Source organism: Maylandia zebra, linkage group LG9 (genome assembly GCF_041146795.1).
Source record: "Maylandia zebra isolate NMK-2024a linkage group LG9, Mzebra_GT3a, whole genome shotgun sequence".
Taxonomy (NCBI): Eukaryota; Metazoa; Chordata; class Actinopteri; order Cichliformes; family Cichlidae; genus Maylandia; species Maylandia zebra.
This window is the reverse complement of record NC_135175.1, coordinates 31,553,489-31,576,379: the sequence shown is the minus strand read 5'-3', so window position 1 is coordinate 31,576,379 and position 22,891 is coordinate 31,553,489. Positions and strand designations below refer to the sequence as shown.

The following is a 22,891-nucleotide window of genomic DNA, read 5'->3' as shown; positions in this document are numbered from 1 at the left end:
AAAAGTATAAATATAAATCCAGAGCAAAGATATCCTCTAAATCAGCGTAGCACATGTGCAGCTGCTGCGATTCACGTAAGCATTCGGCTCGTCGCTGTTGCAGATTTTTCTCTCGCTGTTCTGGCTCACAGCGCTGCAAGCACAAAAATAAATATCCCCAAAGGTGTGAAAGGGAGCTAATTAGTAAGAGTATTGTTACTCTCCCCAGGAGTAGTCCAGCAGTAGAAATCAGTCCAATAACAAGGTGTGTAACATCTAGCAGGGTGACAGAAAAACCCAGGGTAACTTCTAAGGACCTCAACGTCTCTCTCACATTGCGTTTTTTAAACATGTTTCCATTTGTCACTTCAGTCTTTACTCTGAAATACAGGAAGAGAAATCATGGCTGAAACAACTTCTCATGAAACCAGGGGTGTGGTCCAACAGTCAGTTTGGTGAGGAAGGCTCCTAACTGAGAGAAGTGACCCAGAAGTATCTGTGTAGCAGCCACAATGAATCAAGATCATGAGCTTTATTAACTGATCAAAGTCTCTTCTTTCATCTTCTGTATTATTCAGTTTGCATTGGTAATGCCCATTATTGTAATGCTTTTTTAAGATGAGCAAAACTTTCTTTTACTTTGGGTTAGCTGGGATAAGTGATGGATGGAGGGAATTTTACTTCAGCCACAGAAATCCTAAACAGGAAGGAGGAGCAGAGTTACAGTGGATCACTATCCAGCAGGGAAAAAAGATTTATTTCAATTTCTTGGCCATGAGTGAGATTTACTAAGTGGGCAAATTATGGTGACGATACCGTTCCAGAGTGATCTATTAATAGTGCACCAATTTACATTCAGAGATGCATGCAGCCAGTTCATTTCAGCATTAACCGGCTTTCTACCAACAGCAGCACAAAAACAGCAGATTTGATCATGGAGACACTGAATCTGCTAAACTAATTAAAACATTGTAAGTTCAGGTCTTCAGTTTACGTTTCTTTGTGAAAACAGCACAGCAAAGGAGACTCAGTGACGTTTTGATATAAGGGATAAATCTTCTGACCGAACCTGCTGGGACTGTGTGAGGTCCTGAGGCTAAGAGTAAGGATTTATCCACAGGAGAGCTGTGTTCTTACAAACCATCCCACTGTGTAAACCTGATATCTGTGGAACAGCTGAGCTGTATGATGTGTACAAGGACACAAAACATTATTTACCATCAGATCCCGAGCCCTCTATGTGTTAATCAAGACACTGCTGCTGTGCTACATCCATAAATAATGAATAAATTAGGAGCTAAAGCTAAAAGGACAGTTTATTTGTACCATCTTCATGTCAACACATTCAAGAACATCACAGATGAAGAAACATTAAAAACTTCCACACTACATAAAGCAAGAAACTATTTTTCTTGCTTTATGTAGAAAAACAGAAACATCAAACACCTCCAAGACTCTCTTTGAAAGAACTAAAAACCTTTATTCTCATGGTCCAATCATGAGTGAACTCCCCGATGAAGCCTTGTGTGCTAAAACATGTCAGAGTTTAAAGGTTAAACATGAGTTTCCAAAACGTTTTGCTGGAGAACAATGAACTATTTGACTGAGTTTCAATTATTTACAGACGAGCAAAACCAGGACAGAGAAAAAAGGACAAAACTGACTCAGTAAAACAACAGAAAATAAGATCTCATGTAAATCTGTATTATGTAGAAGTTCAGCCCAGCAACCAGTTCAGTTCAACACAAGTTTAAATGATTCTATCTGAACTCTGTGGAGCCTGATCTCAAGCTTTTTGAGTCTGACACTGAAACCAGAGGATCTTTCTGTCTCTTCAGATTCACAGTGATGGGAGTGATTTCAGCCCTGAGTGATCACGCTGATGTTTGCACAGAGCAGACAATGAGGTGAATGTTTGGGCACATTGGTAACAGTGAAACAGTTTATTAATAACGTGGGATCGTTTGTGTTCGGAGTATGAACTGAGATTCCTGAAGCTCTTGTCACACTGGTCACAGCTGTAGTTTCCTTCCATGTGTGTACGTTCGTGCCTGTTACGATTACCTGATTGTAAGAAGCTTTTGTCACAGTGTCTGCACTTGTATGGTTTCTCTCCTGTGTGGACTCGTTTGTGTGTTTTAAGGTTGACTGCAGTGGTGAAGGATGACCCACACTGATCACAGAGGTGCTTTTTAACCCCACTGTGAATCAGGTCATGTTGTTTTAACTCAGCTGATGTGGTGAAGCTTCTCCCACATTCTTTGCAGTATTGCAGTTCTTCTCCAGTGTGTCTACGTTGATGTCTTTTTAGGGTCTTTTGCCGACTGAAGGTTTTTCCACAGAGGTCACAATGAAAGTCTTTCCCACCACCACGGTGATGACAGGGTTGAGAACTGGATCCATCTGTGTCGCTCTGCTTCTAAACAAAGACACAAAGACAGTGTAAGTCAGTCCTTCAACATTTTTATCCTGAACGTCGCCTGAAATAAAGAGCATCTCTGCAGACGTCCAATTACATTTGACTGTTTCAGTTAACACACTCAGTTTACTGGGCTGCAATAACTACAATACTACCACCATAATACTACAGTAATACTAAAATCATAACTGACATGAAAATCTGAATAATCACTCAGAGCTGCTTTTCCATGCAGTAGAATTGCTAACATGCTAACACAGTTTAATGAGCAGAGTTGTTCCAAACAGTCAGGCTAAAATGACAAGATAACAATATAAATACATACCTCACAGTAACTGCACTTGTTGAGTCTCTTTCTGGTGTGGATCTGTTGGTGTAGTCTCAGGTGATGTGGAGCTTTAAAAGTCTTCTCACACAGGTGACATTGATAAGGTCTCTCCTCAGTGTGGATAAACATGTGTTGTTGTAACTGTGTGTGAGTTATAAACTCTTTGCCACACTGTTCACAGCAGTACACATCATGTCTGGTGTGAATGCGTAGGTGTATATTTCGGTTCCCTATCTGGCTGAAAGTTTTTCCACAGATGTCACAGCTGTATGCCTTAATTCCAGAGTGGGTAACTAGATGCCTCTGTAAGTGGCCACTTTGAGTAAAAGCTCTGCCACACTGATCACAGCTGTACGCTTTAACTCCACTGTGGATGAGTTGGTGTTGTTTTAGGGAATCCTTCCAGGAAAAAGTCCTTCCACACAAGTCACAGCTGAACGGTCTCTCTCCAGTGTGGATGACCTGATGCTGTTTTAGATTAGCCTTCAAAGTAAAACCCTTCCCACACTCGTCACAGGTGTGTTTTTTCTCTCCCTTTCTTCTGTGAGGTTTGTCGGCCTCCTGAGAGCGCTGACTTCTCGCTCCATGTTGGTCCTGCAGTGACAGAGATACAAACAGAGGCAGTGAGTGAAATGCAGTCGTGGAACAAACTCAACCTTCAAACTCCCTCCATTAACACTAGTTTTAAACCTGAAGGTGGAGTGTGGCACCAAACACCTTAAAGGTCTCTTATCCCCACCTGCTGGTAGTTCTAACACATTACATCCAACCTGCTGTTAAAAATAATTCATGACTGTTCAAACACTAAAATCATGCCCATCCCTCCTGATTGTGTACACACACACACACACACACACACACACACACACACACACACACACACACACACACACACACACACACTTGTTGTTTCTAATACATATTTCTATAGTTTGTATAGATTTATACATAATTATTCAGTGATAATAAATCCTATGTTTGTTTATTTGTTTATTCAAAAAGAACCCCATTAGCTTCCATGTTGCTCGTCTCACGTCAAATACTCACATAAAATATTATACAATAAAGTGGATTCAAGATATCCACATAATTTGGCTCTTACATCCACAGTGAGGTTTCACAATTGTTAAAACATAAGCAATCAATAATAATAATAATAATAATAATAATAATAATAATAATAATAATAATATCAATAACATTGAGACACATTGCACAAATTTCAAAAACAAACCATCTCTTTCAATATTTACAACTAAAAGTTCTGTAAATCAGCTTTTAAATGTTCATTGAAGTTTTGAATAGTTGCTAATTCTCTAATTTTATAAGACAATTTATTCCACTTCAAAATTGCTCTAACTATAACAGTTTTACAAAAGTTACTTTTAACTCGAGCATTTACTAAATTGTAGTTTGTTGAAAACTGTAATATGATTATGTATTTCATCTGGATACTGCAGCTGAGCAGAAATAAATGTGGTGTGTTTAAGAGAATTGCTTTCTTTATAACTACAAGTAAGCCATAGAATATTTTAGCCTGGAAGCCAAGAAAGTTCATTATGCATTTTATCAATATTAGTGTAGTATGAACATCTTTTTTTTTTTTTTTTTTTTCTTTGCCTGTCCCGTTTGGCTCTTTTGCCATCAGAATTATTGTCTAAAGGCAAAGAAAGATGTCCAACGGATTTACTTTACCAAACTGACCATCCCAGCCTTGCCGTAATGGTCCATTTGATTCACCTTTTATTGTTTATTTTATTTTCACTTACTGAATATGGGACAGACTTGACTGGGGGAAAGAAGGGGAGAAAGAAAGAGGGAAAGAGAAACAGCTGAGAAGAGGGACGGGGGAGAAGGGCAAAAAACAAAAACCAACAGAACGGGCAGGAAAAGAAGAAAAAATGCATATATCAATCACCTGGATCACCTGCTGAGAAAGAAAAAAGAAAACAAGCAGAAGAGAACAAGAGTAATAGAAAAAACAACATCACAATGATATATGGGAATATGACAGTAAATACTAAATATTAAACATTATTGTGCAGCACATAAGATCAACAGAACACAGTGTGCTTTGAGGTAGGAGCCAAAAAGGGTGTAGTTTGTGGGTGTGATCACCCGTGTGTACACCTGTGAGCATGGACGCGCTTGTTTTTCTAAAAGGTTCCTTCATGTAATGATCTGCTAGATCATTACAGCCCCGTCCTCCAGGGCATGAAGCAGGTATGGAGGAGATCAAAACTCCAGACATCCAGAGGCCCCCAGAACACAAGAGACCAAGGAAGACCAACAGAGGGGCAGCCGCGCCACTGTCCCAGAAAGAGCTGAGGAGAGTCCCAGATGAGGGCTCACTCAGCAGCCGCGGAGCAGAAGCCAGGGGGAGTTGCAGTGACGCGCCCGTGAGCTCCGCCGGCAGCCAGCTGTGCCTGAGTGACCGAGCACCAGGCCGAGAGGCCGGGGGCACCCCACCTCCGAAGTGGCCCGAGCGAGCCCCAGGCTACAGGCCCCGATAAGCGGCCGCCAAGGAGTGAGCTGGTGTGTACCCGGACGCCCACCCCCAGACACAAAGAACCACCAACGCACCGACACCTGAGGGAGTCCGCCACTGGCAGGGGAAGTGGTGGTGGGTGGAGATAGGCCTCCAAACCTTGGAGGGCCTGAGGTGTCCCCAGAGAGGTGGCGTCTGATACCCAACCTGACATATAGACACAGACATACAGGCACACACAGACACAAACATCCATTCCCACCCTCATGCTCTCATATGCACTTACTCCACACTCAACCAACGTGGAGACAGACATAAAGAGACGCTGTACACACGATCACACTCCCCAAGCGTACTCTACGAACCGGGTCTAGGTACCCTTGCCCCTGGAGGGGGGAACTGCACCCAGACCCAGGTGGTGTTACCCTTTTGCCTGCGGTGGGGAGAGGCAGACCGCCCCGACTCCGCAGCAGCAGGGAGGCCCCATACTCCAGACCCCAGTCGGACGGCCAACTCCTCCTTCTAGCCCCCCCGCTCCAGCAGGCCGCAGAGAACGGGGGTGAGAGAAGACTCCAAAACCTCCCTCCACCCGCTCATTGTAGTGTTGATGCATTTGTGTTCTAAGGTGCATTTAAAACCCAGGAGGGCATGGAGCTACCTGCCAGAGAGCAGCAGGTAAGCGCATAGTCCCTCCTGCTAGCCCTCAATGTCTACGTGTATTTAAAATTGAGAGGTGGGCAACGACGCCAGGGGTGAGGTGTACACCCTGATGGTACTTTGGACTCCGTGTATCGTGCCCACCCCCAAGATCCTATATGTATGTGTAATGAGAGTGTGAGTAATGTGAATGTCTAAGTTGTGGGATAAAATTGAGGCAGAGGCAGCCAGAAGGGGACAGGGGGGGGGGGGGGGGGGGGGTAGCCTCCTCTGCACCCTGGTGACACACCCCTACTCCAAGGCCCTGCATGTGTGGGTGGTTGTGGTGGAGCGGGAAGAGGGAGGCAGCTGGAGATGGGGAGGGAAGGAAGGGAGGGGCAAGTGACCCCGCTGACCCCAGTAGGCACCCCCATACGGTAATACCGGTATAATGGGAAACAATAAGAAATTCAAATATTACGATAGAATATGGGTAAAACACGCTTGCGCAGTGCTTTTGTTTTCATACGCACATGGAGGAAAAAGCATGGCGGCGACGGAGAATGAGAAGGGTGAAAGCGAATCGTTGAATGAAACAGATGAACCAGAATTGGTTTGTAAAAATGCTTCAACTTCAGTGGTGTGGAACTGGTTTAGCTTTCGTCCTTCAGATACACAACAAAGCACTATTTGTGGTAGAGCATGCTAGCAGGCCGTCGTTATTACCGTGTTTTTTGGAAAATACGGCACACTTAAAATCAATCCTTTCATTTTTCTGAAAATCGACGGTGCCCCTTATAATCCTGTGTGTCTTATGTAGGAATTGTTGTTTACCAAACTGTTGTTGGAAGAAGTTGCTGTTGGAGGCGGTTTTGGTACCATTCTTTATTCATGGCTGTGTTTTTGGGCAAAATTGTGAGTGAGCCCACTCCCTTGGATGAGAAGCAACCCCACACATGAATGGTCTCAGGATGCTTTGCTGTTGGCCTGACACAGGACTGATGGTAGCGCTCACCTTTTCTTCTCCAGACAAGACTTTTTCCAGATGCCCCAAACAATCGGAAACAGGCTTCATCCGAGAATATGACTTTGCCCCAGTCCTCAGCAGTCCATTCACCATACTTTCTGTGGAAGATCAATCTGCCCCTGATGTTTTTTTGGGGAGAGAAGGGGCTTCTTGCTGCCCCTCTTGACACCAGGCCGTCTTCCAAGAGTCTTCGCCTCACTGTGCGTGCAGATGCGCTCACACCTGCCTGCTGCCATTCCTGAGCACGCTCTGCACTCCGATCCTGCAGCTGAGCCCTCTTTAGGAGACGATCCTGGTGCTTGCTGGACTTTCTTGGATGTGCTGAAGCCTTCTTAACAAGTATTGAACCTCTTTCCTTGAAGTTCTTGATGATCCAATAAATTGTTGATTTAGATGCAATCTTAGTAGCCACAATATTCTTGCCTGTGAAGCCATTTTTATGCAACGCAATGATAGCTGCACGCGTTTCTTTACAGGTCACCATGGTTTACAATGGAAGAACAATGATTTCAAGCACCACCCTCCTTTTAACATGTCAGGTCTGCCATTCTAACCCAATCAGCCTGACATAGGCTGTATCCCAATTCAGGGTCTGCAGCCTTAAAGGCCGCATTATAAGGCCGATTACGTCACGGTAACAGCGAGGCTGTCCCAATTCAAAGGCTGCTCAAAATGATTTTTTTCATATCACGATATGTTTTTTTCATTTCAGGCGATAACGATATCTATCACGATATAAGCCAAATAACTATATTTGTAAGATTTAAATGTGCCTTTGCTCACAAGTAAAATGTGAAATAATCAGCAGCTTGTTTTTATTTTATATATTTATTTCCCATAATAAGTTCAACAGGGTAGATGTACTTAAGGAACATGAGACTTTTTCAGATAAATAAAGGCAAATATTGCAAACTACACAAAAGGCAGCCGCTAAAGAGTTTAAGTTTCAAAATAGAACAAACAAAACAGACTAAATTGTCAATTCCACTTAGAAACAAAATATTAATTCTTAAAATAAATCTTAGTTTGTTTTACAGAAGAACAGACAAAATTGACTAACTTTTGTCAATATCAAATAAACTGAGAACTAAAAGGAAATTCTCAATCTCTCCTTGTTGTATAGCTTAGCTTTTCAAACAGTTTTAACAGTTACTTTAGTCTGACAAAAGCCGAATGACAAATTAGCGCTTCCAGTCAGAGACTGAGCATGCACTGGTTTATTGTATTTCCAGACTTGCTTTCAGTACAATTTACACTGAACGCTACTCTGTTTTTGTCAGACTTGAAATAGCCGAAATACCTTCACACTACGGAACTTCTATGGCTTTTCCGTTCGACAATCTCTCCGGCATTGGAACCATCATCTGTTTTCTCTTCAGTCACGCTCTCGGTTGTTTTTTCTCTAGTCTGCACACTCATTTCCTCCATTACCCGGGCGGTACGGTGGCTGGCTGCTTCCCAAACAAATACACATGTGCGGCTTGGCACTTGTGCTGTACGTAACAAGTCACGTGACGTGACGTGACGCTGCGGCTGTGATTGGTTCGGCTCTGCACTGCTTAATTTGGATTGGCTGTTCTTTTTTTTCTTCTTTTTTTCCTTTTTTTACGAGGACAAGAGCAGCGAGGTCTATCGCGATAGTTTAATTTTTCTATCGAGAAAAAGTTATATCGCGATACATATCGTTATCGTTCTATCGCCCAGCTCTAGTTTAAAATAACTAATTGTCTGTTCTGAATCAGTCTTATTAGGTAATGTTCAAATAATGTTATCATTCCAGTGTTTTCAGTGTGGGAGAAAGTACTCAGGGCCTTCAAGTTACACACTATGAAAGGCAGAAACAAGTTTAATATTCAGAAACCTAAAGTATGTATCAGCAGCAGAATGGAGCTAAAAATAAATGTTTGTTTCAGTTCTATGAAGCTTTGAGTATTTTGGATTAGTAGCACTGCTGTGTTTGTTGCATCATATTGCTGTAATTGTTTATATGCTTTATATATTCTGTGGTAAGTTGATCTATAGTGTTACATCATATTCTACAAGGATGTTATGTGTTTGTATACTTTCTGCCCAGTTTGACCCATTTAGCAGAAGTCAGCCTGTTTAAGGCTCTGATATCTATTCTGTGTGACTTAAAGCAGTTATGACATGGTCTGATTTTCTCACCCAATAAAGGAATATTTCATATATCAGTCTACTCTTCATTCTATCAGACACAGTTATCACAGCTCCTACATTTGCTTTTTACACATATATGTAAGCATTGAGCCAAATTTAGTAATGCCAACAAATTAAAGGAACAATATTTGTCTCTTATATATGATACATCTATATATACACTGTCAAAGATACTTGTCTTTGAGTGAAGTGATTAACATAATAACTATATTATTGGCCATATTATAGTTATGTTACCAAAGTGAGATGACTTTAGTCTCATGAACAACATTAGCTAATTGTTATTTACCAGCTAAACTTAAAATGACTGTTCAGTACAGAAATGAAGCCCAACAATCATGTCCAAGAACACCACTTTCCCATCATCTAGATGTTTATACCATATGTCATCTGTAACATGATTTAGAGCTGAGCTGGTAAAATGACCAGCTTGGTTCAGTGAAGAAAAATGTCTGATTGTAACCTGAGGGTTTTTTTTCCATTAAGGAAAAGGCACCAAACATCAAACCTATTTAAGCCTAAACAGTAACACATGAAAGTAGAGCAGGGCGATATGGCCAAAAATATTTATCACGATATACATTTGAAAATTTGCGATAACAATATAACTGACGATATAATTGACGCAAGACAAAATACTTTACAACTCCACAACTTTATTAAAAATCCCATCAATGTATTTTCACTTAAACAAGCAGCTGGTTTTATGTGTATTAAAGATATATAAATTTTTAACAGTGCAAATACAAATTGCTTGCTGACAGTTTAACCAAAAGGATTTTCCAGAGGAAACTGGCCGACATTTGCTCCACACACACACACACATGTCTATGTATGTATGTATGTATGTATATATACATACATACATACATACATACTTTTCTTTTCTTTTCTTTTTTTTCAATGATAATAAATCAAAAGTAACAGTTACCAGCCTGCTTCAGTAAAGGAATGTCAGTCTGATTGTAGCCTCAGGGTTTCTTTTAAACTTTTACTCCCTACACCTGGGGTCAGCAACTTTTAACACCCAAAGACCCACTTGGACCCGGTTTCCACGCAAAAAAACCCACTGGGAGCCGCAAATACTTTTTGACATCTAAAATGAAGATAGCACTGTGTATGTTGTTTTTTTTTGTTTTTTTTTATCTTTATGCTTTGTGTGAACAACTAAAGTAAGTAAGTAAAGTTTATATATTAAGCCTTTTTCACAGACAGGCAGTCACAAAATAAATGTAAATAATGTAAATAATGTAAATACGTCTATCAACAAAAGGTTTGTTTGAACAGAAAAGTTTTTAACTGCTTTTTAAAAGAATCCACAGAGCAACTAAAGTGTGTTGCTTATGAAATCCATCCATCTATTCGCTTCCGCTTATCGTTTTGTAGGGTCGCAGTCTGTCGCAGGACCAACACACAGGGACAGACAACCATTCGCTCTTACATTCCCTCGCATATTCACTATGGGCAATTTGGATTAACCTATCCCCACAAGCTGCATGGGGGAAGCCGGAGTACCTGGAGGAACCCCCCCACATGGAGAACATGCAAATTCCACACAGAAAGACCCCGGCCTGATGGTGGAATTGAACTCAGGACCTTCTTGCAGGGTAATAATAGATGAAAATCTTAACTGGCGTGCTCATGTAAGATATATTCATTCTAAAGTATCACTAAGCATTGCAATAGTAAACAAGCCAAAGCAGGTATTCGACAGAACATCACTTCATATTCTATACTGTTCACTGGTTTCACCATACTTAAGCTATTGTGCAGAGGTCTGGGGCAACAACTATAAAACGACACTACATTCACTTTTTATTCTTCAAAAAAGCAAAAAAAAAAGCAAAAAGAAAAAAAAAAAGCAATTTGAATCACCCACAATGCAGGTTATAGGGAACATACAAACTCACTATTTTTGCAGTCTGAAATATTGAAAATTGACAATCTAGTGAAATTCCAAACAGTACAAATTCTATTCAAAGCAAAAAATATAAAGGTAATATTCAGAGTATGTTTTTTTTTGAAAGAAGGAAGCTATAATTTAAGGGGTTTTGTAACTTCAAAACAGGGACGGTACATACTGCAAGAGAAAGCTTTTGTGTTTCTGTTCATGGAGTGAAACTGTGGAACAGTCTGAATATGGAATTAAAGCCATGTCCAAAACAGTTCAAAAACAGTTATAAAAATATGATCTTCTCGAACTATAAAGAAAAGGAAAATATTGAAATTAAGTGAATGTCTCTATTTACAAAAACAAAAAATCATGATGTGATATTATAGTAAACAGTATATCAGAAATTGCTATTTTTATTACAAATTATATCACTAAGGAAGCAGACTAAATATTAACTGATAATTTATGGCAAAGGGGTGGGATTAAATAAGTGTTTACTTCTTCCCACTCGCTTTCAACATGTAAATTAATCAGAACGGTAGCTATATTGAAATGTATTGATTTTTTGTATAGCCATTTGAGGGGAGTTATTTGGCTGCAGGCATCAAACATCAAACCAACCTGAGCCTAAACAGTAACACATGAAAGGCAATTATGATCGTGTACTAATCACCAGGGTATGACACATTAAAATGAGATAAAAAAGGAAAAACTGTGTGTCATAGTCAGGGACTGTTAAAGTGGAACATTGTTGTGTTTTTGTCAACAATGGCCGCGGTGCTTCAGCATCTAGCTAGCAATACAGAAGACAAGCGAGCATAAATGGAGTAATAATTTTTTAAGTGGCAGGTAATTTCAAATGCAGCGTTTCCATCAGCTCAACAAACATCAGCAAACACACAAACTGTTTTTGTGCAGTTTGTCTCACAGTGTGTTGCTAGCTAAAAGTCCAGCTGCTGTATATCACAGGAAGAGAAAAGATCTTTCCCTGTCTCTGACTGAAGTTAGCTAAGACACACCAACACATTCCCAAAGTGTAACATTTTATGCTAGGTCAGAGGTCGGCAACCTGTGGCTCTTTAGTCTTTGTACTGTGGCTCTGCGTGGTTTGGAGAAATAAATTATAAGTATTTAACTGAAGTGTATTTGTGTTAGTTCTAAAAAACAACTAACACAAGAAGACTAGAAGATTATTGTGATCTTGAGATATAAAAATAAAGTCATATTTTATTATTTTTCGTTGCTCAAAATAAGAGTCACACTTGTGGAAGCCGCTATACCCACTGAAACAACGTGCATTCATCGAGACTTTCAGCCCTAGGTAGGCCAAGTATGGAGAAATGTAAGAAAAGAAAGATATCTGAAGACAATACAACATTTAATGATGCCTGGGCAGATTCATTTGCATTTACCTCTGACGAGAGTGGCCTATCAGGACGCCTGATTTGTGGAATGTCAGTCTTCGGATCCACATCCGTAAGTGAGCAGCTATTCTCCACCATGAATTATGTTAAAAACGAACACCACTCACGCCTCACAGACGACAGCTTACCGCAGAAGTCCCATTGTAAACATATCACGGCAGAGCCGACGATGTTTGCATTAGCTTGCTCTTCAGCATCTCTTTATTGACCACTTTTCTCACACACACAGCCGGCTGTAGCTTTCCAGCTCACAGCCCGACACGTACAAACAACAGACTTAAGTCGGCGAGGCGTGATTCCGGATGCCGCTCAGGTGTGTGTGCCTCTCCTGCAGCGGCACTTTGGGCCACACCCTGCGACACACATTAACCAGGTAAAATAAATATTATCATTATTATATAAATATTATATTATTATAATAAAAAAATATTTTGCAAATATTTATTTTTTAATTTTTTAGGAGCATAGTGCTGTTTTCCAATTATTTTCTAAATTCAGGTCAAGGCTCCCCTATACTCCGAAAGCCCAAAGGCGATTTAAGGATGACAGCTCACAACAGTTTTTGTTTGCTACATGATAAATTAAAGTTTAGCTTTTTAATTCATTTAAAAGAGACCTTCAACTGGTTGTCTTTCTTTTTTGTTATTATTTTTTAAGAGTTGAAAATGTATTCATTACATAAATAAAATTACATTTTCTCTTTAGCCCTTCATGGATTTCATAAGCAACACACTATAGTTGTTTATACAAAGCATAAAGGTAAAAAAAAACAATATACACAGTGTTAGCTCCATTTTAGATGTTAAGAAGTATTTACGGCTCCCAGTGTTTTCCTTTCCTTAGAAACTGGGTCCAAATGGCTCTTTGGGTGTTAAAGGTTGTTGACGCTTGTGCTAGATGACAAATCTTCAGTATGTTACGCTTTCCGCCACCCAACATGTCCCTATACCGTTTGGAATGAATCTACACATGTACGTTTAATGTAATCGTTATGGAAAACACTATCTAACATGATTAAGGTGGTGCTTATGTTAGGGATCAGGTTATGGTCAGAGCTGGAACGTGTATTACCGCCGGCAGCGCCAATCTATTGCTTTTCATCCACAACCCGGTGCGTATCATAGGAACGCAGAAGGTTAACTTTCGCGTGCCTGAGGAACGCCTCAGGATGTGACAAATCGCCGGTATGTTACGCTGTCGAATGAGAACAAGGTCGACACACAGGACAGGAGAGGAAGAGGAGAGGAGAGGTCAGATTTAAAGGGAAGGACTGCTCAGTGGGATTTGATTAATATACATGTCTGTACATGTGACATTATGTTTTTTCATATACTGAAAGATGCTGCAAAACAATCTGAGGCAGACTAACTGTGTTATTTAAAAACTGCATGTAGATCCTCTGCAGGTTAGTGCAGGATAAACAGGTTCGTTTGCTGAACTGTGATGGATTTAAAGTAAAGAACAGTGTGTGACTGGTGCACAGTGACTGTGGTGCTCATGTCAGAGTTAGATTACATCAAGTGTAGCAGAGATTCATTTAAACTGAAGCTCATGATGCTGACATTCATTCACTGAGTTCCACCTTCATACCAACAGTATAGTGTCTAATATAAAGACAGTGTACTGTCAGTGTAGAGGATGGAAATCAGCCAGGACAGCTCATGAAACATCTGCTGACATCTGGTTGAATTCAGTTGTGTACATCCACAGAGAGCAGCAGGTCAGCTGATCACAGCCTGTACTTTAAGAAAATCTACTGGAGCTCTCAACAGAAATTATTGTGAGCTGTGATTCTTTTCCCCACGCTGAGCCACTACAGCTGATTTTAGGGTTCCCACCTGCTCAATCCCACTTTAACCTCCTCCCTGCTCATGTTCCTGTTTAGAGGCAAAGTCACCCTCTACAATGTAGGCATTGTATTATTAAATTATTAAAACATTACATTACCTTAATATAGCACAAGGATCAATAAGTTTTGCGTAAAATATATATCAGTACTTCAGCTTTTAATGGAGTTTTAGTTATCACTAGTATCTGTCACCTTCTGTGTTGAGCTCATTGTTTCCTCTGTAGTGACTCAGCTGAGTCCAGATGGCTGAAAATGTTCCTCTGCTGCTCCGTCAGACTCTTCTCCTCCTGCTGATCAGCTGGGACACAAAACAGATCTTTGTTAGGCTCCACACTGCACTGAAGAGTCAAAGTGTCTCATATGGTCATCTGACAGCACAAAGAACAAACTTTAGCTTCCCCAAGAGGGCAACTTGTTTGAAACAAACACAAAAGGTTTAAGCACCAATACCAAATTTAGCAGTATGGCACAGCAGTACCAGGAGAGACTGAGGCCTGTTATTAGAATCAAATGCCCACAGGGTTCGTACGCCTTTTTCAGGGTCAAATTCAAGCACTTTCTAAGCACTTTCAAGGTCCCTTTTCAAGCTTTTCCAGCGAACCCTGTGCCCAGTGGGCAGACACAACTTTGCGCCAATAAGATTAAGGCAGCTGTGTTTTAATATAAATAAATGGATTTCATTATAGCACTTTTCCGCCAACATACGCTGTTTTCCTCTTTCTGGGGCAAAGTGGGCGATAAACAAAGAAATGCTCGGTATGTCCGATGGCCAGTCCAGCTGAATTGTACAATACTGATACTTGAGAGTGCGCGTGTGCGATGCAAGCACGTGTAGAGTGTGTGTTGAGCGCGTGATCAGTAGTGACAAAAACAATTCACAAAGCGTGACCATACTATACTCGTGGCTCACTTCTAATCTATTGTTTTGCACACTTATACACATACCCAGCTGTTTTGCTACACTCTACAGCCTCGCCTTTAACGGTCTTCTCCCGCCCGCTCTCACAGAGAGGAGCAGAAAACTTCATAAAGCTCAAGACTGACTGAACTCAGATCAAACTTACCTTGGCACTTACTTTTAGATGGGAGAGGGAAAAACTGAGAAACAAACAGCAATGAAACGGGAACTCTGTGGCTTCTTCTTCGTCGTCGTCGTCGTGTTCCTCGTCTTCTTCTTCTTTTTGGATTCTTTGGCGGTTAACGCTTTAAGGTACATTATCACCACCTGCTGGACTGGGTGGTCATCCATTGTCCACAGACCCTTGGAAGTTTCTGTTTAGATTAAAAATGGAATTCAAGGATCTCGTGACTTGGGTTTGTGGCTTTCACTGTTTACTCTTTAATTTTCTGCCAAGTGTAGCAAACCCCACAGCTCAAATCAATGAAGAATTTTGTATTTTTAAGATGTTCTTCGCAGCATTGCTGCAAACAAATTGGCTTCTTTGATATAACTTAGTGCCTCTGTGCAGTGTTGGGGAGTAACGGAATACATGTACCGCCGTTACGTATTTAAAATACAAAATATGAGTAACTGTATTCCGTTACAGTTACTGTTTAAAAAGGTGGTATTCAGAATACAGTTACTTTGTTGAAATAAATAGATTACACTGCGGTACTTTCCTGTTTCATTTTGTCGCAGGTCAGGACTGTTTGGGTTTTGTTTGACAGCTACGTTCTGTTGTTCCAGGCGGCAGGGTTACGGTTGCCATGGTTACAGGGCGACGCTCTCTCGCTCTCTGCGACTGTGTGTTTCCTGGGTGAGAGAGCGCCTTTTCCTTGTTGTTGTTGTGCTAAGCTAACAGGCAGAATGCTACAAGCATAGCTCTAAAGAATGTAGCATCATGGGCAGTGTAGTCCGTGTTGCAGGGAGAATGGACTGCCATACACGTTATGGGTCTGTGAGCGCGAGGAGGGAGAAAAAGGGGAGTGGAAAGGTACGAGTTGTCGTCGAGGAAAAACGGGAGCTGGAAGCATGTAAATATAATAATAACCACTGCAGCCAAGAAGAGTGCCTGACGAGCCCACTTGTAAGTAAGCTATTAAGACTCAACTGTACACCGTGTTCGTGTTTTCCTCCGAAAACAACAAGTTCCGGAGGTTGGGTATCAGACGCCACCTCTCTGGGGACACCTCAGGCCCTCCAAGGTTTGGAGGCCTATCTCCACCCACCACCACTTCCCCTGCCGGTGGCGGACTCCCTCAGGTGTCGGTGTGTTGGTGGTTCTTTGTGTCTGGGGGTGGGCGTCCGGGTACACACCGGCTCACTCCTTGGCGGCCGCTTGTCGGGGCCTGGGGCCTGGGGCTCGCTCGGGCCCCTTTGGAGGTGGGGTGCCCCCGGCCTCTCGGCCTGGGGCTCGGTCACTCAGGCACAGCTGGGGGCCGGCGGAGCTCACGGGCGCGTCACTGCAACTCCCCCTGACTTCTGCTCCGCGGCTGCTGGGCGAGCCCTCATCTGGGACTCTCCTCAGCTCTTACTGGAACAGTGGCGCGGCTGCCCCTCTGTTGGTCTTCCATGGTCTCTTGTGTTCTGGGGGCCTCTGGATGTCTGGAGTTTTGATCTCCTCCATACCTGCTTCACACCCTGGAGGACGGGGCTGTGGCCCCCCCACACTCCCTAGCAGATCATTACATGGAGAAACCTTTGGAATGCAAGCATGCTGATCCACACAGGTATGCACACATGGGTATTCACAGACGCGGACTAAAGCTTTCTTGGCTGCTGCCTCAAAAGCACACTGTGCGCTGTCTATCTTGCGTGCTGCACAATATCGTTTATTATTTAGTAAATATTGATATCTATGACTAGCTAGTTTATTGTGATGGTGCTTTGTTTTCTCTATTATTATGTTGCTCTTTGTTGTTTGCTGTCTCCTCTGTTTGTTTTTTTTGTTTGTTTGTTTGTTTTTTCTCCATACAGGTGACCCAGGAGTTCTTTTTTTTTTTCTCTCTCTTCCCCCCCTTCTCACCGTCTCTTCTCCCCTTTGGTTTTCTTTCTTTCTCTCCCCCTCTTTCTCTCATTCATTCCCCCTGTCCTATTTATTAAAAAAAAAAAAAAAAAAAAAAAAAAAAAAATGACAAAGGATGAACTGAAGCTCTGCCATCACGTAATGTCGCATACTGCTGTTTCTGATGTCATTTAAAAAAAAAAAAAAAAAAAAAAAAAATACATTCTTTTGTGAATCCTGTAAACCACATATGTCGAACTCCAGGCCTCGAGGGCTGGAGTCCTGCAGGTTTTGGACGTGTCCTTGATCCAACACAGCTGATTTAAATGGCGAAATGACCTCCTCAACATGTCTTGAAGTTCTGCATTTGATTCAGGTGTGTTGACCCAGGGTGAGATCTAGAACCTGCAGGACACCGGCCCTCGAGGCCTGGAGTCTGACACCCCTGCTGTAAACCAAGGATCCCTATTCCAAGTATCCCATCATCATGCTCTAATTTTTTATATTTTCTCTACAAGCAGAAAGATAAATGGTCAAGCTGAACTTTAAGGCTCTCACTTTAAGCTTAGATCTTGAAGGCTTCTTGCCAGTTCTTCAACTAACAGCAGAACTTTGGCTGATGGATTTTGGTATTTTGACAAAAATTTATGCTTTGCCCACAGTGCGGGCCGTCTCTTGGCTATGTTTCAGCTCCAGTCAGGTTTTCTCTGAATGACTGATCAACCATGAAACTTACCACTTATGCTGGTATGGAGTGAAAAGGTGTTAAACTGACAGAATCATAATAACATGTGTCTGATCTGATGTTGTATATCTGCTTTTTCTGCCGTTTCAGTCTTTTTTTTTTTTTTTTTTTTTTTTTTTTTTAAAATGAGTTTTCAACTTTTAATAGAGATGCACACAGGTTTCAAGAAAATCCTTGACAATGTTTTTTCACATTTTCCACAAAACTGAAATGACTGTGATTTAGGTTCCAGCTCTTGGCTGCCATCAGTTCTGGTTTGTACTAAGCCGTTCCACTTGGTGTCAGCCAAAAAAACATTGGAAAGCAGACAGCCTCTTTTATGGCACCCTACCATTAGCAAAAATGTCATAACAAAGACTTAAACTCAACCTCACAGCCAGGTTCTTTTTGTTTAATACACTTCTCTCTGATTGTTAAAGAACATTATGAGGAGAAATATAAAAAGGTTGCATTCAGGTTACGGGCAAACAAAATCCATTGACTGAAAAATGCAAATAGCACTTTACAGGTCAGGGTTTGTTCTGAAAACGCTCAAAAGAAGAAAAAAAAAAGAGAAAAAAAAAAAGAAGAAGAGAAAGAAAAAAAAAGAAAAGAAAAGAAGAAAGAAAAAGAAAAAAAAAGAGAAAAAAAAAGAAAAAAAAAGAAAAGAAAAAAAAAAAAAAAAAAAAAAAAAGAAAACAAGTTCCGTTGGAGCAGTCTTTCAACGCCTCTCTCTGTCTCTTACAAGAAAAGTTGACCCACACAACAAAGTAAAGCTATTTTTCGGCTACGAGCCGACAGGGACCCCGCCGTATTAGTCAGAGGTCCCTTTACTACAGTTCGGAGTCGCGGACCTTCAGTAATAAATCACACAGCAATAGTACATTTACGTTGTTGTAAAAAGCACGATAATATATTAAGTAATCCAAAGTATTCAGAATACGTTACTGTCATTGAGTAATGTAACGGAATACGTTACAGAATACATTTTGGGGCATGTATTCTGTAATCTGTAACGGAATACATTTTAAAAATAACCTTCCCAACACTGCCTCTGTGTACCTGTGAAACTCCATGACACTGGGTAAGAGGGGTTTTTCCTGTTATATGTGAGAGAATTTGGAGTAACAGTAGTCAAACATGCCAAATCACTCCACAACTTACTGCCATTCCCCGGCTGTAACCTGCATATGCATCACATTAAACCTAAATCCTGTACCATAGCCACATGATGGGCATGAAGATGAGGTTCAAAGGGCTGTGTCATGTTGCCAGATAGCTTCATCGCCACAAACATAAACATTCTTCAAAAAACAAAGGTTGTAAATATTTGCTGTATTTACAAGCACGTGCAAACAAACAAGACAATAATAAAAGAAAGAAATATCAACATTTTACAAATGATACACTTAATGTAAAAACCAAATATGAGCACAACTCCACATGTACAATTGTCACTGCATATAAACATGACAGATGACATATTATAAGAAGTATAAACATATAATATACAATATGATCTGAAGCTGGTACTGGTGTATTTAAATTCCTTTTCTTTAGGCTCACATACACATTACTGCTTACCCTAATCATCTCATACAAGATGCTACTTACTTTTTGTGCAGTATTTACCTTAACATGCACTATGGTATAATAGCCCACTCACTTCTATAGTGCTGGTGATGTAGACAATAATGTCAGTTGATATGTAAAACTAGGAGAAGTAGACCACAAATGGTAGATATCGAGTGCTGGGAACACATTCTGTCTGATATTATTAATCTATCAGATTCTTGAATGTTTTATGTACTTAAGCCACAGTTAGAGAGTGAAACAGAGACTGACACCGGCTGAAATGTGTAGTAAATATTTTATTTTGAACTTTTATGAAGAAATACAAACTTTGAACTTTGAACTCTGGGCTGCTTTACTGTGTGTAATATTGCAAAGCACACTTTGCCTTTGTCAAGCAAACAACAACAATCACACACAAACTCACAAACGTATAAAAACGGTCACACAAAGAGGGACACAGAGGATTGAGACACAAGAGGAACCTAATGGACAAGGACCCAGAAAGGGAAAATCTACCACCATTCGCAAACGTCGGTGTCGATTATTATACAGCAATAAAAAAGTTAATCCAGATACACACTTCAAATGTGAATTTGCGTTTCATCTCATGTTTTTCCATTGTTTTTTATAAACACTAGTGCTGTAATATCAATTCAAATTAGAATAAAAAATAAAAAAAAATAAAGAGACGTACGAAACACTGTGGATGTGCTTTAATGTACTAGAAATACTACTCACCATCAGTTACAAATGAAAGAAATGAAGAAAACTCGTTTTTGTCACGGGCCGGTATTTTGAGTTTTATGCCCGTTTGTATTATGTTCTGGTTTGTATAGTAGAGACTAGGGGTGTGTATTGGCAAGAATCTGGCGATACAATATGTATCATAATACAGGGTAGACGATACGATATATTGCAATACTAAAAGCCAGACGATATTTGTGTTTAGTAGGACTAAATTTAATTAGGAAAACTCAAGTAAACAGTCCAAACTGTTTAATCCTTCACATGAAACATCTGAAACAAAAACACTCTAAGTTCAAAATGAATGGAGAAATTAACATCTGCCTTATTAGAAGTCATGTCAAATAAACAAACAAAAACTACTTTACTGAAATATCAAGTATTTTTTAACATGAAAAAAGTAAACATGTAACACTGAAGTCTTTCTAAGTACTATGATTGTAAAATACTTATCCAAAAACTGCTCTATGGAGCATCAAAACAAAGCACTTTTTATGTGACCTTAACATAAACAAATATAAATCAAAAATGAAATTGCTTGAAGAATCCATCCAAGTAAACATTAACAAAAAATGGAAAGTGCTATTACAATTAAGTGTTAATAAAATAAAGTACAGCTCTGCAGTGTCCATCAATGGAACACTTTTAGTACAACCTGAAAAAAGGAATTTACTCATCTAAATAAAAGTGCTTATGAGACTCAACCAAAATGTCAAACATTCTCATATCAGAGATTTTACATGTCTAGTGTTTTCTCAGTGTTTATTTTTCAATTTCCAGATTTTTGTGCAGGAATACAAGCTGATCGACATGGTCAGCTCTCAGGACACTTCTCTGTGCATTTACTATGTCTCCTGCAGAGGAGAAAACTCTCTCTGCAGAGACACTTGTTCCAGGAATGCATAGGAAACTCCTTGCTACTTTGGATAGCTGAGGCAAGTCTAGCCGCGAGAGCCATGTTTGGTGCATTATCGGTAACAACAACAAGGTCCTTTGCGTTCAATCCCCATTCAGCCACAGCGTCAGTTAGTAACGCTGCAATGTGCTCACCTGTGTGACTGTCATGCATGGCTCGGGTTTGTAGTACATGAGACTGAAGGTTCCACTGGTCCGTTATGTGATGTGCTGTAACAGTTACGTACGATTCAGTGGCTCTCGAAGTCCAAGCGTCGCATGTCAGAGCAACTGTCTCAGCCGAGTTGAGAGAGTCCAGCACTGTCGCTTTGACTTCTTGGTACAACTTTGGCAGAGCGATGTCCGTGATGTGTTGTCGAGAAGGAACGGTGTAACGGGGCTCCAGCGTTTTAATCATATTACGAAATCCTTTATTCTCCACAACACTCAGAGGGCGCATGTCTTTGCAAATAAAAACAAGTACTGACTGCGTTATTTTTGTTGCACGAGTTGAAGTTGCTGGTAGTTTCGAAAAGTTAACTTCTTCAATTGTCCGTTGAGAGGGATCACCTCGTTTCGTTTTAAAATTAGCATTTGACGCTACGTCGCTATGGTGTCTAGACACGTGTGTTCGTAAATTTGTTGTGTTACCGGAATATTTGACTCTGGCGGTGCAGATTTTACAGACTGCATAGCTCTTGTCATAGTCTTTACTGCCTTCTTTTGTCCTAAATCCAAAATAAGTCCACACATCAGCTTTGAAAGCTGCGGGGGACGGCTGTATCCTCTCCTCTTCAGTCATCAGTTAGCTAGCATCACACATGTCCACTGACTGTTCTACTTCGTTCTTTTGGGAAACTAGACGCTTCTACAGTTATCGCGAGACCTCGTTTTTACGTCATAGTAAAGGCGGTGAAAACTGCAAACCAGTGGCCGGAGTTTGAATTCCAACATACAAAAGAAATAAACAGTAAATGCATGTCATTTTTCAATTAAAAAAAAAATCGATAACAGTGATTTTAAATATTGATTCAGTATCATTGAGCGAAATATCGCGATATTTCGTTGTATCGATATTTTCTTACATCCCTAGTAGAGACTTTAACCTTCAGTTAGTTCTATGGTTGTGTTCTCTGTTTCCCTGTTTAGTTTTATCTGTTTAGGTTACTCTCATGTCTGTGTCTCCCCACTATGTTTGTAGCATCGTGTCTTCAGCGTGTGTTTGTTGTGTCCTCTGGGTTTAAGTCTCCCTCGCCTTTGTGCGTCCCTGTTATGTCTTTGTGTCTCGTCTGCCTGTTTCGTCCTTACATTATCCTCCCTGTTTCATTCCATGTCTGTCATGTGTATCCATGTATATTTCCCCAGCTAATCTTGTCTCTCCCTCTCTCTCTCGTGTCCCCTCGACCCCTGCGTCAAACTCGTGTTGTCACAGTCCATGTCTCACTACGTCTCCTGATTACATTTTTACAACTACATTTTACAAATATAAATACACAATGTATCGACAGCCACTGCACATGTAAGAAAAATCCACAGATACATAAATCAGCAGTCATATTGCAGTGTGTGTTAGAGAGAGAGAGAGAGAGAGAGAGCCCCCAGGAGCCAGAGGCATCCAGAGATGGATGCAGAAGAACCGGCCTGTCCAGCACCTCTACGAGTAACAAAGACCTGAGGCCACAAATCTCAGTGACATCCGTGCGTCCATCCCAGCAGGAGAAGGAGGACGCTCCAGATTGGGATCCCACAGCTGAAGGGTGAGAATCCTGGAGAACCAGAGGTCAGGG

At 40.8% G+C, this 22,891-nt stretch overlaps 1 protein-coding gene across 1 annotated transcript; it reads right to left on the bottom strand.

Moving 5' to 3' along the window:
- Positions 1–1,277: 1,277 nt before the first annotated feature.
- Positions 1,278–15,564, bottom strand: LOC143420346 (uncharacterized). The gene is made up of 4 exons (XM_076888346.1): positions 15,287–15,564; positions 14,415–14,520; positions 2,724–3,320; positions 1,278–2,398 (listed from the first exon to the last, which is right to left on the bottom strand). Exons 2-4 carry the CDS (start codon positions 14,430–14,432, stop codon positions 1,820–1,822), a joined length of 1,194 nt encoding a protein of 397 aa, XP_076744461.1. The 5' UTR covers positions 14,433–14,520; positions 15,287–15,564; the 3' UTR covers positions 1,278–1,819.
- Between the last annotated feature and the right edge of the window lie 7,327 nt (positions 15,565–22,891).

Excerpts from the sequence above, each read along its gene's own strand:
- LOC143420346 (XM_076888346.1), bottom strand. Across the intron at positions 2,399-2,723 it reads ACAAGTGCAGTTACTGTGAG|AAGCAGAGCGACACAGATGG; the intron begins GTATGTATTTAT and ends GTCTTTGTTTAG.